Source organism: Cavia porcellus, unplaced genomic scaffold (assembly GCF_034190915.1).
Source record: "Cavia porcellus strain 051 isolate PalLab524CR breed Dunkin Hartley unplaced genomic scaffold, mCavPor4.1 scaffold_46, whole genome shotgun sequence".
Taxonomy (NCBI): domain Eukaryota; kingdom Metazoa; phylum Chordata; class Mammalia; order Rodentia; family Caviidae; genus Cavia; species Cavia porcellus.
Genome location: NW_026947529.1, coordinates 726061 through 742500, shown reverse-complemented (window position 1 = coordinate 742500; position 16440 = coordinate 726061). Strand labels below are relative to the sequence as shown.

General features: G+C 41.4%; 1 protein-coding gene across 1 annotated transcript in view; it reads left to right on the top strand.

Moving 5' to 3' along the window:
* The window catches only part of LOC134474950 (zinc finger protein 791-like), a gene marked incomplete at its 5' end in the record, with an annotated part of 82750 nt that extends 67366 nt beyond the window's left edge, over positions 1 to 15384 (top strand). Inside the window, one exon of the mRNA XM_063244025.1 lies at positions 15184 to 15384. Coding sequence (XP_063100095.1) covers positions 15184 to 15384 — 201 coding nt within the window. The remainder of the gene's footprint in view (positions 1 to 15183) is intronic.
* Positions 15385 to 16440: the final 1056 nt, after the last annotated feature.

Here is a 16440-nt window from a genome sequence, read left to right as displayed (position 1 = left end):
TACGGTTTATTATGCCTAAACTTGAAAAGTAATTTCCAGTAAAAAAGAGGCTGCCACCCCTCCTGAAATCATGATGGGATTTTATGTAAATACAGTCTGATCCACATCCTGGCAGCCATGAGCTGAGAGAGGTGGAGATGGCTTATGCAGATAGAAACACCTCAAAATTTTCAAACAGCAGCAGCATCAAGCAGGGAAAAGAGCTGCTGAGCCTTCACAGTTGCATGATGGAATCATCTGGTGGGTTTTGCGCTGGGTTTACTGAGGTGGAAAATCTAGGTTGCTGCTGGGATTTTCCTTCCTGTAGTGCAGTGCCAAAAGGAAGTCATGTAGATGTAGCATTTATTTGGAGTTTTTCTTTTGCAGTTATGAAACCTGCATGCATGTGATTTCATACCTCTGTCATAGCAGATTGGGCATGATTTTCATGACTTGTAAAGGGTCAGTTTATTTATACAACATGCAGAATGCTGTTCTCAGCCTTTTAGTTTTACTTAGACTTGTGTATTTTCAATCATTTCTTCAAAGGAAGCTAAACAATTTAGTCCAAGCAAAGTTCAGTTGTGTTACTTTGCTGACAGACCTGAAGCAGGAAGTGAGGTGGACCTGCTGGAGGTTCAGCTCCAGAGTGATACTCTTTGCTCAGCTGTGTCTGGCAGGGCTGCCTCTCACCTGACTGGCCACTCTGGCATCCAAATGCCCTTGCCCAGTGCTGGCCCTGGTTTTGGGAAGCACTCATTTGCAGTATAGATTCACACTGGCTGAACTTTAGAAAAACCTTGCTGTGCCATGAGCTTCTCACACCTAGATCTGCACCTCTATGACCTAGGGCACAGCTCCCTCCAACAGACATGCACAGCATCCTCCAAGTAGCTGTCCTGTGCATGCTGTACACGGAGGCTAGGGAGGGTCCCAGTTCCTTCCTGCTTCAAACAGTACTGTGAATCAAACTCTTGAAAAGAAATCTTGAAAATGTTTGCAGCATTCTATGTTTGAGAAATCTCTCTTCTTAGTGCTATGAGGTCTAGGGACAGCTCTATATAGCTGTGATAGGAGATGCAGGACAGGACTCTGCTCTGTCCCCCATGTTCTCTCCAGTGCTGTTCAGCTCCTGCCTTAAAATGTGCCATTGGATGGGGACACAGCACATCTCAGTGATTTGTGCCTGTGTGAATCAACCTTGGGAGGCTGAATGTTTTCTGCACCTGTTGGCCACAGGTGGTGATTTCCTTTCAAATTACAAAACTTTCTCACTTCTCTCACAAAATGGACTAGTGAGACTCCAGTAATGCAAGCCCTAGAAAGGTGAAGCACTTTCATCACCAATCACAGCACTACACAATGAACCAATCACAGATACTAGGTTTAGCTGCCTCTTTGACTTCATGAGGCTGTGGGTGGGACACCCTGATACAAACCATAACACCTTCTAAAGTAAATCCTCTGAAGATGCCCGTGCTCTGGACTAGAAGATAACTTGCCTTAGTCCAGGTTTTTATCTTATTTATTTTATTTTACTAATTTATTTTTTGAGACTCTCATTGTGTAGTTCAGACTGGCCTTCAATTCACTGTGTAAACTTGGTTGGCCTAGAACTTGCAATGATCCTCCTGTCTCCTCCTAAGTGCTGGGATTACAGGCATGTACCATCACATCCAGCTATTGTTTGTTAAGTTGTATTTATTGATTTACTTGAGAATACTCAATTTATTCATCCTTGTTATACTTCATTGTACAAGAATCCTAATAAATGCGATGAAACTCAAGAACAACCTAAACAACTTAGCAACTTAGCAAGGCCCTGTCTGGAAATAAATTATGATAAAAGGACCAAGGCACTGGATTCAATCTCCAGCACTGCCAAAAATAAATAAATCTATAAATAAAACTTCTTATAAATAAATCTATAGATAAACAAAATTGCTTAGAAATAAATTTATAAATAAATAAAATTGCTTGTAAGTAAATCTATCACTAAACACAATCTATGATGGGTAGCTCAGATAAGAAGTGTTTTAAAAGCAATTTTCTTTCATTATAATTGACATACAATGAACTTTCAGGCTTAAAGTACAAAATTAGATGAATCTTGACATGGGCCTGGGATATAGCTCAGTGGCAAAGTTCTCCCTTGCAAGCACAGGTTCCGGAATTTGGTTCCTAAATACCAAAAACAAAACTAAACTAAAATTGAAAAACAAACAAAGATCCCCTAGGAATCTTGACATACATGAGCCCCTTGAAAACCATCACCCAATGGTGAGGCGTATGTAATGCTCAAAATTTTCTTATGTCTCTTTTCAAATGCTTCCTTCTATCCTAAGCAATGAATCTGCTTTTTGTCTCTGGGAATCACTTTGTATTTTCTAGAGGTGACAGGTCTGTAACCACCCAGTATACAGAGTGTTTTTGTTTTTGTTTGTGGAGAGCTGGTAGAATTTTTTCAACCCTCATAAATATGTTAGGTTTCCCAAGTGCTGCTCCTTGTCAGTGGCTGAGCCATCACATCCCACTGTGTGGATGAAACACTGACCCTCATGTGTCCATCAGCTGAGGCCCTGTGTATTGTTTCCAGTTTTGATCTTAAAAACAGTGTTGCTGCAGTCATTTTTGTGTTTGTATGGATACACCACTCATTTCCCTGGAGAAGATACTCAGCTGTTGAAAGCAAAATTAAGATTTCTGGCTCTTGCTGTGAGTATTTTTAAACCCTGTTTTTATGTTTTTCAGTCTTTTTGAGGCGATTTTATAAAATTTACCTAAGGAAAGGTTATTTATATTATATAAAATTCAGCATTTTTTGACTTTGGATAGAATTTTAAAGGTGCAAAAAAACCCAAAGTAAGGTATATATGCACATATGTAAATCACCTATAATTTTAACATCACAAAACTTCTGCTATGTGATGATTAACTTCATTGCCAACTTGATGTGCTTGAGAGCTCTCCAAGGGATTAGTAAAGTGTACTTCTAGGCTCATCTGTACATGTCATAGAGGAGTGACCATAGGTACTCCATCTGGTATCTGGCCCCTTCCTCCCTGGCACTGTCCCTCCACTCTGCATACTGGACACCATGGACTGAGCAGCTTTGCTCCATCACACCATCCTGCTGTGGTGTCCCTGCCTTGCAACAAGTAGGACTGAGTCCCCTGAAACTATAAACCAGATTAAACATCTCCTCTTCCCTCTGTGGGTCTTGGATTCTGTGTCCTACTAATGGAAAAGCTTGACCATGACAATTGTTTTTATGTTTACATATGTGCTTCAACCTACACAGCTTTTGTAGAATTTACCATAATTTCACCCTTACTTTCAGGTCAGATGTGGGAATTGTTTTCATTTTTGTTTTAGCCTTTTAAATGAGATGTGTACAAACATACTGTTAAGTGTATTCTTTCATGATTCAGAACTTTTGTGACTAATAATATGAAATTATTCTAAAATGTAAATATGTACTTCTTTTTATTCTTCCATTTATATAAATATCCAGAAAAGGCAAATCCTTAGAAAGTACAATAGTAGTCCATGGCTGAGTGTGGGGAATGGAGAATGAGAGTTTAATGAACCTGGGTTACCACTGGGGATGGTGAAGGTATTCTTTACCAGGCATGGTGAGGGTCTCACAGCCCTTAGTGCATGAAATGCCACTGGTCTGGAATCAGGCTGGATGCTGAATTTTAGATAGAATTTTGCCTTAATAAAGAAAGAAGAGCAGATAAGGAGTCTCCCTACCCTCACCACAGACCTGTAGAATGGGAGCCCACTGAGGACAGCACTGGTCATGGAGACCTTTCCCAAAAGCTTCTTCTCCTCCCTCTGCTTAGAATGAAGCAATCACAGACTTGTTACTGAGTGTAGGTGAAGAATCAGATGTGCATGATCAGGAGACAAGAAGTTTTAATTGTAGGTTCTGTCTTTTGAGTGATATATGGGATGTGTGTTGTGATCAGGACCCAGGAGAGTATTACTCCTCAAAAAGTGAACAGGGTGTCACAAAATTGTCCCTGAATCCACTCATCTCTTCCGTCCAATTTATCAGGTCCTATCTACTATCTAAAATATGTTAAAATATGCACAACACTAAATCCACTAATTTTGTCAGTGACCAGTTCAGTGAGTTAAGAACACTTACCTTGTGCAGTTATAAGCACCATCCTGCTCCAAAACTCTACTTCCGAACTGAAACTGTTCACTCTCCCAACAATAGCATCATGTCCCTTCCTTCAACTCCTGGAAACACCATTCTACTGTTTGTCTCCAAGAATTGGACTCTTCTGGGTCATCACGTATTTGGAATCATATAACATTTTCCTTTTCTCTCTGTTTTATTTCACTTAATATAGAATTGCAGGATACATACATACCATCTTTTGTTCATCCACCCTTTGGGGGTTGTTTCCATGTTTTGGCTCATAGGGATAGTGGGAATGCAAATATCTGCTTGAGCTCCTGATTTATGTTAAGCTGTATCAGCATATTTAGAATTGTTGAATCATAGGATAATTCTATAGAATTTAGAGAGGGCAGCTATGTTGTTCCCTACAGCAGCCAGTCCATTTTACAACCCCACCAACAGCACACAATGTTTGGGTTTCTCACTGAGACCCTCTGGACCAGGGAGTGGTCATAGAATCAAACTGCTGACACTGATCCTTGGTCTGGGGAGCCTCAGACTACACTACACCTGACGGATTTGTGTGGCACATGGGGCAGTAGGAACAAAGAGGGACTGGACCCACACCCAAGTCAGGGTCAGTTCTGCAGTGATGCAAACTCTTTAAGGGCTGTCCCTTTCTGCACCATGGAAACCAGTAGCCTGGTGACTCACATCTTGCAGTTCCCCACTCCTCAGTGAAGCCCAGATGTCCCACAAAGCTGGTCCTTGCAGGGTGAGTGTGTGCACACTCCACTTTCTGTATTTTATCAGAAAGAGCTAGATGAATCAGCTGTTGCCACTACAAGGGCAGCAGAGCTCTGATTGGCTTTTTCCCAAAATTAGTTGACTCTCACATTTCCCAGGAAACTGATGTTCAGGCTGGGCTCTGCCATGGGTGAGCTGGAGGAACCAAACCATTGTTGAATGCCCTGTCCATGCATGGGTCCCCAGTGAGTGCCAGTGGCCAGACAGGAAAGCTGGGGATGGAATCCCCAGCGCAAAGGCCTCCTGGATCAGTTATGGGAAAACTTTCAGAGACCAAGGGCCCAAACTGCAACCCAAAACCCACTTATTTATTGCACTGCCTACACTGCAATTAGATCTGAATACTGAACTGAAGTTTTAGTTTAGAAAAAAACTACTCATCCATTGACATATTTTGTCTTGAGAGAAAAACACAATCACAAAACTTTCAATGATACAACCTTTTATTGAAAAGTGAAGGTTAGCATTTGGTATGCTCTCACACAATTAATGTTATATTTGCTGTTGGATGCACACAGATAATTTGTCAAAGGTTGACTCACATTGCATTTGTTTCAGAGCAACACATGCAATACTCAAGCCACCTGTTGATCTGTTTTATGTATCAGATTTAATAAAATTCAAAGCTGAATACAGCAGCCTACAAGCACAAGATAATCCACGGTAACAAAAGCAATCCCCAGTGCATTCATTGAGTTTTTGTCTTTTTGAGACAGAGTCTCACTGTACAGTTCAAGATGGCAATCAACCTGTGTGTAGAAGAGACCAGTCAGGAAAAGAAGCCAATGAAGGTAATAAACACGAAGCCATGAGAAGAAATACACCTACAACTACATGAAACAGGTCATAAATGCAATGGCTTTTGAATGAATGTGTAAAACTCGCATGAATGAAAGACAAATGAAAAAGTCAGACCCTCAAAAAACACAAACTGTAAGAGAACATACTTGGGTATAAATGCACATGCAGATGTATAACTGATAAAAGCAGGACAAATTAATCTCTGGATAGGATTTATCTTGGGGGAGGAGAGGAGAAGCAGCCAGAAAAGTGCATAAAAGGTGAATGTTCATTTTATTTGTCATTTTTCTTTTTATCGATACCGGGGATCGAACCCACGACTGCTTGCTTGCAACTCAGGCGCTTATGCCATTGAGCTAAATCCCCATCCCCGTCAATGTTCATTTGATTTATGAAAATTAAGTGAGTTCAACATTTTCCTTTAATATTATTATTCCTTGTTACCAAAGCTTCACTTTCCTTGCTGCCCTCCTACAAAACATGTCAAATTTGACTCGCTGCTCCTTCTCCATCTCCTGGCCATTGTGTGAACTACAATGCTGGACTAGAGAGGGCTCCTGATGCAGCTGGACTGAGTGAGAGGGATGCTGGTTAATACTTTGGATAGAAGACAAAGCCAGCCAACCAGCCAAGCCCTTTCAGTGTGCAAACACCACTTTAGGAGCCTTCTGCACACAGCATCTCTCAGACCCAAACCTGTATATGCACACAAATGTAGTGGGACAAAGTCATCAATCTAGTCACCTCCCTCTGGTCTCCATCTCTCCTAGACACCCCAGATCTCAATTAAGGCTGTAATTTAGAGTCATCGATATGATAAGGTGTCTTTTTCACATACTATATCTCATAAAACCCTGCACCCTTGGGAAAAGAAATGTATTTAATATACCATGAGGTTAGCAATAATTAATTTCAATGCCATATAAAAACTTTGTGTGCACTTACTTAGATTTGACACTTAAGGCAAAATTTAGGTTTTTTAACAGACACTTCTAGAAATTTAATAAATTTAGGATGCAGTGTTAATGACCATATACACATTATTAATCAATAGAAGTTTATCTAATTTATACAATAACTAAATGCTTATTTAATTAATTCCAGCAGATGTAGATCAAGCTTTAAGTACCATGACCAACTGTAAAGAGATGTCAAAATATTTTACTGCTTGGTTTAACCTTTAGATGTACACTGTGTGACAGAGGGCACTTGTTATTTTTGTATGCTCTAAACATATGTAGTCTTAACTCTGTGCCTGAGATTCTCCTGATCTCAACAAAAATTGTCCTGCAACGGGGACAGAACAACAAACCACTGAAGCAGTAGGCAGCTGCACCCAGGTCTTTTATTGACTTAGTTCATTCAGGAAGTTTCCACAGTCTTCTTTGCCACCATTTTGGGCCTTGTTTGTGTTGTCAAGAATTTTCTCACAATATGGGGACTATCCTCAGAGAGGCAGGTGCCACTGCAAGGGGTTCAACAGTGGAGAACAGAGAACTCCACATGCATGTACTAAAATTAGGGATGAACAGCTGCAGGGCTGGGTCAGGTCAGGGATCTGACCACACTAAGAGTAAGCAGCAGATGGAAGGGAGCTGTTTCCTGACCCAGTCTAACAGGATGCTTGCAGAAGGCATGCCTGGCTGGACAGGCATGAGCTGCATGATGGCGGAGGATGAGGTGCCAATCAGATGGTAAGGGTGATCAGACATCAGGGATGGAGGCTTGTGGCCAACTGCCTTAGCAGGACAATTGCTAAAACTGGATAACGCAGATATGAACACCGAAGCCAAAAATGAACTCAGAGGGAGGAAGATGAAATAAATATAGGTGAAAAATTAAAACAACCCTGAGATTCCACCTCACCCTGAAAAGAATATCTATATCAAGAAATGAACCATAAGAACTAGAGGGCCTGTGGGGAAAAAGGAACTTTCTCCACTGCTGGTGGGAGCATAGACTGGTGCATCCACTGTGGAAATCAGTGTGGAGATTCCTCAAAAGACTAGGATTGCTGGTCCCATTTGACCCAGAGTTGGATAACAGATTACCTTAAATTAGATTAACTTCTGGTCACCCCAGGGACTTTGTGCTAAACTAGGCCATATGAGTGTTTGTTCTGGAGGAAGTCTTACAAATGCATTGTGTTTAAGGTAATGAATGCAGAGCCTGCAGTCTCAGTGGAATGCTGCTGGCACAGCAGCCCATGCTTTGCTAAGATGTGGGCAAAGGACTGGTAAATGTGAAGGCCCGGTAGAGCCAGAAATGGTGCCTGGGAAATCCCAGCTTCAGGATACAAATGTATCCAAAGTTACAATGATTTTTTTCCCTTCCCAGAAACTCACTGAAAAAAAAATCCAGTATTTTAAAGATAAAATAAGGCCTTAAACTGGGCCTTCTTTTGCCTTTTACCTAGAAAATGGGTCATTCCTTGTCACCTATAACATGAGCCACTGCTTTCTATAGATTCACAAATTTCACAGATTTCCATCCTCCAGAACACAGAAGCTCCCAGCCCTGGACCATAATGTACCTCATTCTCTGAGCACCTGCACTCTCTTCTGATTATTTGCCTCTTTGAGTCTGCTTACTAAATTTTCCTGAGCCTTTCACAGGGATACACAGCAACTCTCCTCCATGACAAGACAGGAACCTCTGCACCAGGCACAGGATGTGTGGAGGTCCCCATCTCCTCTTTGTGGAAACACCTCAGACCCTGTCACGTGACCAGAGGATCCTGAATAGGGTTTGGGCAAAGAGAGAATAGTTGTCAGACACAAATGCAAGTGACACATGCAAATACCCACTAGAAGCCTCAAGAGTCAGTGCTATGAAAGAAAATAAGATGAAATCAGGAAAGCTAAGACTTTGTGAAGTAAGTCAGGAAATGCCTGCAGGAGAGTCCGCTAACCTGCTGAAGGTTAAACTGCAGAATGTTCCTAGACTTAGAGAACAACTGAAGATTTCACCTCCTCCTCCAACACCTCTCACCCAGGAAGATCCTTGTTAAGTAACAGTCAGATGCATGTGTGACTCAGGTGCCTGCCTGTCAGGGAGCCGTCTCTGAAAATAACTGGGAATCCCCTACAACAAACTTTACCACATCTGCCTCATGGGGCTGTCTAGAAGCAGTGCACCTGTATTGCAACACTGTTTCCCATGTACTATTTCTTTTGACTTCTGTTGTTTTGTAGTTAACACTGAATAATTAGTACATTTCTGTTTCCTCTGCTGTAAGAAGAGCAGTGTCCCACTGAGGGGAAGGAAGTGCAGGCGATATGAGTGAGACACCACTTTTGTCCCCTGAGGGAAGAACACATGAGAAATGCTTTTTGCTTGTATGTGTGATGGTTTGTATTGTAATTGTCCCCAAGAGATCCTTGTGGTAGAGGCATGGTCATCAGCCTGTGGCACCACTTGGAGGCCAGCATGCAAGAAACATAATAACATATACAGAGGCTGGACAATAAAGACACAATTGTTCTCTCTGCTTGCTGCCTGCTGCTGCTATTGTTCTCATGTCTGCCTCCCTGCTGTCTCTGGGGACATCACAAGCAATTTACCCCTTAGGCTCCTCCACTCTGATAGATACAAAGGACAAGGGAGTACAGTTCCCACCAGCAAGGATGGGGTTCTGAGTAGGATACCCATGAGGGAGTCTTTGTCTAGAAGTTTCTATGGGTTTAGAAAAGAGCTACCCTATGGAAGACTACCTACTTTTCAGGGTTCAATCTAGGAAGCGTTGTGTGGAACCACTCCAACTGCTTCCCAGTTTGGGGACATCTAAAGACTACTGATGACAGGACCATGCTTGTCTGCACAGGCACACAGTGGGGTATAGTTATGTAACCATGGCTTAGCACAGGTGAACTCCTATGGGCTGGTTAGAGCACTACACAAGAATGTAAATAGGAGATAACAACCTGTGTAAGAATTATATAACAAAAAAGTGGTCCTCTGCTCTGCTCCATACTGCCTACCACTGTTGCTGATGTACATGTACATTCTCTAACCTTGAACATGTACATTCTCTAACCTTGGGGCCTCACCCAAGAAAATCTTCCTTGAGTCCCCAAAACAGGCCAAAAAGTGCTCACACAGTGCCCATGCACAGCCCATGTACCCTTCAGGCAATGGCCTGCCTGGTCATGTTCTGGAAAGTTCCTGAACAGCTGATGCACATTCAGCAGATGTTTTTGTAAAGTCCCTGGAGGGTCACAACTCAGCAGGCTCCATTTTGGACATCTTGACTCCATTTGGCAGCTTCTGTCCTTAATGCCTGCAAGAATCCTAATTCCTATTTCACTGATTCCTGTTACAATGCTGTAAACCTAAATTAATCACACTAGAACCATGTCTGCAATAAATTGTTAACAGGGTAACGGAGGCTAAAACTGTACCAGTAATAGTTCCCTCAGTACATACAAAAAGAACAAATATTTCTAATTGTTCCTCCTTGTTTGTTGGACCTTTTGAAATGTGTAAATATTATCATAATTACCAAAACAATGATTGAGGGGCAACAGAAAAAGAAAAATTAGAGGATGGGAAAATGATTCAATGACAAAACATTCAAAGCCCCTTTGCAAGGTGACCTGATTTAGGGCTCTGCTGCCTCCCTCTGCAGAAGCCATTGTCCTCCTGTTATCCTTAGGGAAACACAAGAGCCTTGTCCATCCTTGATGGCCAGAGATGCAAAGCTGAAGAACAGTTGCAAAACACTCTGGCAACCTCTGACTCTTGAACACCATGGAAATGCTATTTCTCATCTGCATTCTCTACATAGCTGCTAAAATAAGTGATTGCTTTTAAGTGTGAAAACAAAGCGTGGAAAAGTAAGATGATCTGTTCAAAATCATTTCTGCAATAGTAGAGTCAGCAAGCAAACCCTGTTCCTGGAGTCAGACAGCCACCCCTCCATCCTCCCACCATCTGGAGTCAGGGAACCACTCTGGTACAATACATTGCTTGGGGGAAAATAAAAACACTTTTATCAAAGATAGAAAGATACTTAGCCTTGAACCTCTTGCTTCATGTTCCACATCCAAGAGTCTGAGCCTTGAATATGGCTATTGATATTTTTCCAACAATCTAGGCTCTCCTATATCTTGCAAATCCCCAAAGGAGCAAGGGATTACTAAGCAAAGTCTGCATTAGCCTGAAACTGCCCACATGCTTTAAAATTTGTTCCATTTCCTTTCCATTAAAAAATATAATTATTGACACATACTAGTTGTACAGAGTAAGAAAATTCATTATGATATTTTCATATATGCATATACTGTACATTGATCAAGTTGGTCAACCCCTCTGCTACCTACACCCTCTCTCCTAACTGTCCTCCCAAACCTGTGTAGCCCCTCTTCTACTTTTTTTTCTATTTTCCACATATGAGAGAAAACATGCAATATTGGTCTGTGTCTGAATTATTTTGTTAAACATGATATCCTCCACTTCCCTGAATTTTTCTGCATATGACTAGATTTCATTCTTCTTTATGTTTGAACAGGATTTGTGTGTGTGTGTGTGTGTGTATGTGTGTGTGTTTGTGTGTGTGTATGTCTGTGTGCACAAGTGCATGCCATGTTTGCTTTGCCTGTTTTCCTGTAGACAGATACCTAGACTGATTGCTTGCCTTGGTTATTGTGAATAGTGCCTCTCTTACTTCTTTCTTGCTCATTGGCCATTGTTGTATAACACAGCATTCCCAACTCAGTGCCTTATTGCAAAATTTTATAATTATTACTCAATTTTTTGGTTTGACTAGGCTCAGTTGGGTAGTTCTTGATCACAGTAGACTGTCCTATAACTTCAGTCAGCGTTTGGCTAAAACTGCAGTTCCCTGGTGAGTCATTTGGGCTGGACATCCACCATAGCACATTCTCATGGTCTAAACTCCAGGAATAAGAAAGGGAGGGCTGGAATATATCTTGAAGTAGAGCACTTGCCTAGTATGAAAGAGATCCTGAGTTCCATGCCCAGCATAAGTTTATATAACAGCTTACAATTGATTTCTAAGACCATAGAGAGAATGAAAACTGGATAGAGGAGCATTATTCCCTACAATAAAGCAAAAGAAATTACAAGCTTAGTACCCTCTGAGGGAAAACTGATGAGACCACATTTCACTGCAAAACCTTGGAAGTAATGACATTCCATGTGATGCAAATCTATAATTGTGTGCTACTGCTTGTTTTCTTTCTGTCAACAAAAGTGCACCATTCTTGTGTCAGGCATTGAGTCGGGTACTGAGATATAGTGATTCCCAGTTGTCTTACTTACTTTTCACTGATTATCAAGACAAAATACCTGATGCCCAACATGAAATAAGGAAAGTTTATTTCTTACAGGTCAGAGGTTTGAGTCCACACTCAGTTGGCTCCAAAGCAAAATGAAATGGCTGAGGGGCAGCAGTTTGTGATGGCTACAAAAAGCAAGCATGAACAACGAAAAGAAAGAAATGCCTTTTTCTCTCAGGTACACTGTATGCTAGCTCCTCCCCGCTGCACGTGTAGCACACATAACACCAATCTAAGCACTAGACAATGAACCAATCAGAAATACTGGATTTGGCCGCATCCATGATTGCATGAGGCTTGGGAGGGGCACTGACATTTATGTTTATTTATGTTTACCATGACACTAGTAGAGGCAAAGAGCCTGCTCTCATTCTCTCACCATGAAGCTTACAGTCTATTGAGGGGGGGGAGGACATTCATCATATCACTATTCAAATACATGTTAAGCATTCCTAATCCAAAGTCTGAAGTCTGAAGGCTACAAAGTCCAAAACTTTGGAATACACATGTTTTATGACAAAAGTTGAAGATTTCACAGCAACAAATTTTGTTTCAAATACAAAATGTTTTTTTAATTAAGATTATTTGTACATGTTAGGTGTAAATAACGATCATGTTAATCATGGGAAATTTCCAACATACATGTTATGAATTTTTTATTCTCCATTGTCCTACTTTTGCTTCAACTCCCTTCCCCTCCTTATTTATGAAAGTTTTGTTTCCTTCTTTTCTCATCATTTTTTCCCTTCCTTCCTTTCTCCCTCCTCCATCCCTAATTCCCCATCTCATTAGATAATGTTCACAATATTTATTTTATTTTGCCTCTTATCTACATTTTCAGTTTCCCACACCAGAGAAACAACATAGTACACATGTCAAACACAAAATTATTAAAAATATATAAAATTATAAAATATATAAAATATATTTATAATTTAAATTATATATAAAATATATTTTTATATTTAAATTATTAAAAATATATAAATTATAAAAATATATAAAACTCAGGCTATGAGTTTTAATTATATATGAACTATAAATAAATTTCATATTTAAACTTGGGTCCCATCCTCAAGACAACATATGATGTCTATGCAAGTTCTTCAATTAAAAAACAAATTCAGAAATTCCAAACACTTCTAGTCCAAATTATTTTGTATAAGGGATAGTGAATATGCAGATGTTTAATTAACAACCTCAAGGAAGAAGTACAAAGGCTGATCAAAATATACATCTAATATTCATACTTTTAAAATTTACTAAAATAAAAGATGCATGCCCATTAATCCTCCTTAAAAAACACCTCCTTAAAGATAAATGGAAGAAAATACATCTCTTTGCTTCAAACACACTTCTCCATTTGTTCTTGCTTTTCTGAAGCAGTTTGGAAGTCCTCCTTTGTGAGTGTCTTTACAAATTGAGATTAAAAAATATAGTGAATGCAGTTGCTGAGTGCCATTCAATGGAAAGGAAGGCTCATAAATACATTACGGTGCAGCCTCATCCACTGAATTCACCAGATTGGGATCCTTATGACTTCAGATTCTTCTCCGAAATCAAAATGACCATGAAAGGTGTTATAACCTAAGGCCCCCAATTATCGCACCGAAGCCTGTTCTGTATAAGCGCCACCTGCTGCTTTCCCTCCCCGTCTCCCTTCACATCTAACTAGGTTAAGTTTTAACTTCCCAAAAGGCCATAAAACAAAGGCCTGAGGTAATAGCTCCTGACAACCCACTTCCTTACCTCGTGGTCCATCACAAATTGTGTTCATTGCATTAGATTGTATTAGATTGTACTATTCTTCACAAAAATAGCTTTGTTATATTTGTATCATAGCAATACCTGTAACTTGGCTTTACTGTATGTGTTTTCCTATTCCCTTTGGATGACCTAATTGATATGTTAATCAGTGCTCTCCTGTGTAAAAAATTGTAAAATCCTAACTAATTGATATGTTAACCATTGTTGCCCTCCACAAATAACAGTTGTGGTGCTAAAGTAAGGTAACTAAGGTTGTTAATTGCTGTTAGACTCTATTCTTTGCTAAGAAAAACAAGACTACTTCTTATCTAAACTTGCTTGTATGCAGGGAGACTTGCAATTGCCATTTCTGTTTTGTAGTGCGCCACACCCCCATGCCCCTCCTTACATTGTGTGACCAACAGCTGTTTGTGGATTTACAAGATTAAAGCCCTGACTTTTAGCTGTGAGGGGTGCAGTCTCCAAATTGGCTCCTGGGGGCTGTGTCACCAGGCCTGGAAATAAAGCCTTTGCTTCCCAAATTTTAATTTCTTGCTTCCTTGGATTTTATACCAGGGTCCGAGTTATCACAAAAGGTAAATAGTTTCAATTGATTCAAGACATTGAGGCAGCCACAACAGCAAAACTGAAAAATCCAAAGCAGAACTGCAGCTGTACTGTGCTAAGTATCGGTTTGTTAACAGAGATGGTATTGCAAGGCCCACTGGGTTAAAATTCTGTCCATTGCTTTGTCATTGGAAAAGGTATTTTATGTTGGTGTCTAGGCTCACACAGCTATGAAAATGAAGATAATTCCTAACTCCTACTCTTGTAAGAATTAACATATGTAAAGTGCCTCAAAGAGGCCCTGGCCTGATATCCATAAGTGTTAAATATGCTTGTTAGTATGTTATATTCACATGTAAACATACATATAGGTTATGAAGACATTCTATAACAGACACCTAAAGCACTCATTTCTCTGTAATAAAAGAAGGGCAACAATGCAAATAGCAATGATACCTGAGCACTTGCTATATGGTACGAACCATGGGAAGAGCTCTGCAGGGTTTTCATCAGATCTTCACAGCAGTGCCCAGAGATGAGTATTACCATTCCTCAGGTTTGTTTTTTAACCGAAAACACCCTCAATATTTCAAAGCAAAATAATAGGAGAGTAACAATAGTGGAAATTGAGGCTCCCAAGTGTGTCTAAGGTTTCAGGCCCTGGAAGATTTGAGTCCAAAAATCTATAAATTCCAAGCCTCAGTCCACTCCTCTGCTTCCTCTCATAATAGGCCTGGGGCTGGGTCTCCCAGAAGCCTCATCAGAGACCTCCACCTGCAGCCAAACCTGCCTCAGCGGGACCCTAGACCCCACTGCCACACCCACTGCGTCATTGTTGCCTCACAGGAGGACTCTGCACCTACTGGATCCCAGCTTCTGGACCCGCCCCTTGCCCACCCCTCACACCGCTTGACCCCACCTCCTGGTCTCAAAGGAAGATTAAACTTCATCAGGCCCAACCTGGGCGGGCTGCGCCCATGGACCACCCTGAGCCACGCGCCTGCACATCCCAGCTCAGTCCCGCCCCGCCCCGGCCTTGCTTTGTAGTGGATGCTGGTCTTGTGCCTGGAGTCGCTATTTTGCAGCTAGCAATGCCATCTGGCGACTGGAGCGCTCTTCCTTAGGTGGCCTAGGCTGTGGCAGGGCCAGGGCTGGGGTCTGGGGCAGGTAGAAGGGCAGAGCCCACGGTGAGTGGCGGCTTGGCCCGGTGGCCCTGATGTTTGCTGCGCAAGTGCCCAGGGAGGGATGTCTCGGGTCGGGGGGCCCAGGGCGGCAGCAGGCGCGGTGCTGAGGCGACCTGGCCTGAGGTCTGCAGGGCCCCTCTCTCCCTTCCTCTCTCTTCTCCGTAGGGGATCAGCATGGCCAGGCCTGACATGTCGCCCGGGATCTCTGGTCCCCCCTGACAGGCGCTGCTGGGAACCCAGCCCTGGTTTGGGACCTGTGGTGCAGCAGCTTGGGGTTTCACATGGCCTCTGCTGTCAGTGAGCTTGGCCATACTGAGCCGCGGACATTTACCCTGAAAGGACGATTGGATTCTACTCAGAAGTCCTTCCTGCAGAGACTGAGAGAGGACCTAGATGTAACAGTAAGACAGCAGTTATTATTCTACCTGCACATGCTTTGACTCCAGTCCGTTCCATTGATATGGGGGTTTCTGATTTTTTAATATTGGCGGCACTTGGGTGTTTAGGTTTTGTGAGGAGAATGAATGTGGGCTGGGGCTTTGAGGCATGAGGAAGTGTTATCAGTAGTGTTTAAAAATTTAAATCCACAAATGAAAATAATTCACCCACATTGTTAAACCCTGCTGCAGAATACCCATCTTCTCTATATTCGGCTGTCTCTAACGATTACTACCCAGTTCTGCTCACATCATTTATATATTTGCATAATGTTGTTTGTTTATATTACATGCATAGGTAGACTTGTACTTAGTTATCCTGTTACTGACTGTGTACACAAGTCTAGTTTCTCTTAGAAAAACTGCGTTGAGCATATATCTTTTTTTCTTGGGATAAATTCCAGAAATTAGAAATACTAAATCAAACTTCTGTGTTCTTTCCCTGGCACTTGATATGAATTGGTCCTTAAACAAAGCATGTT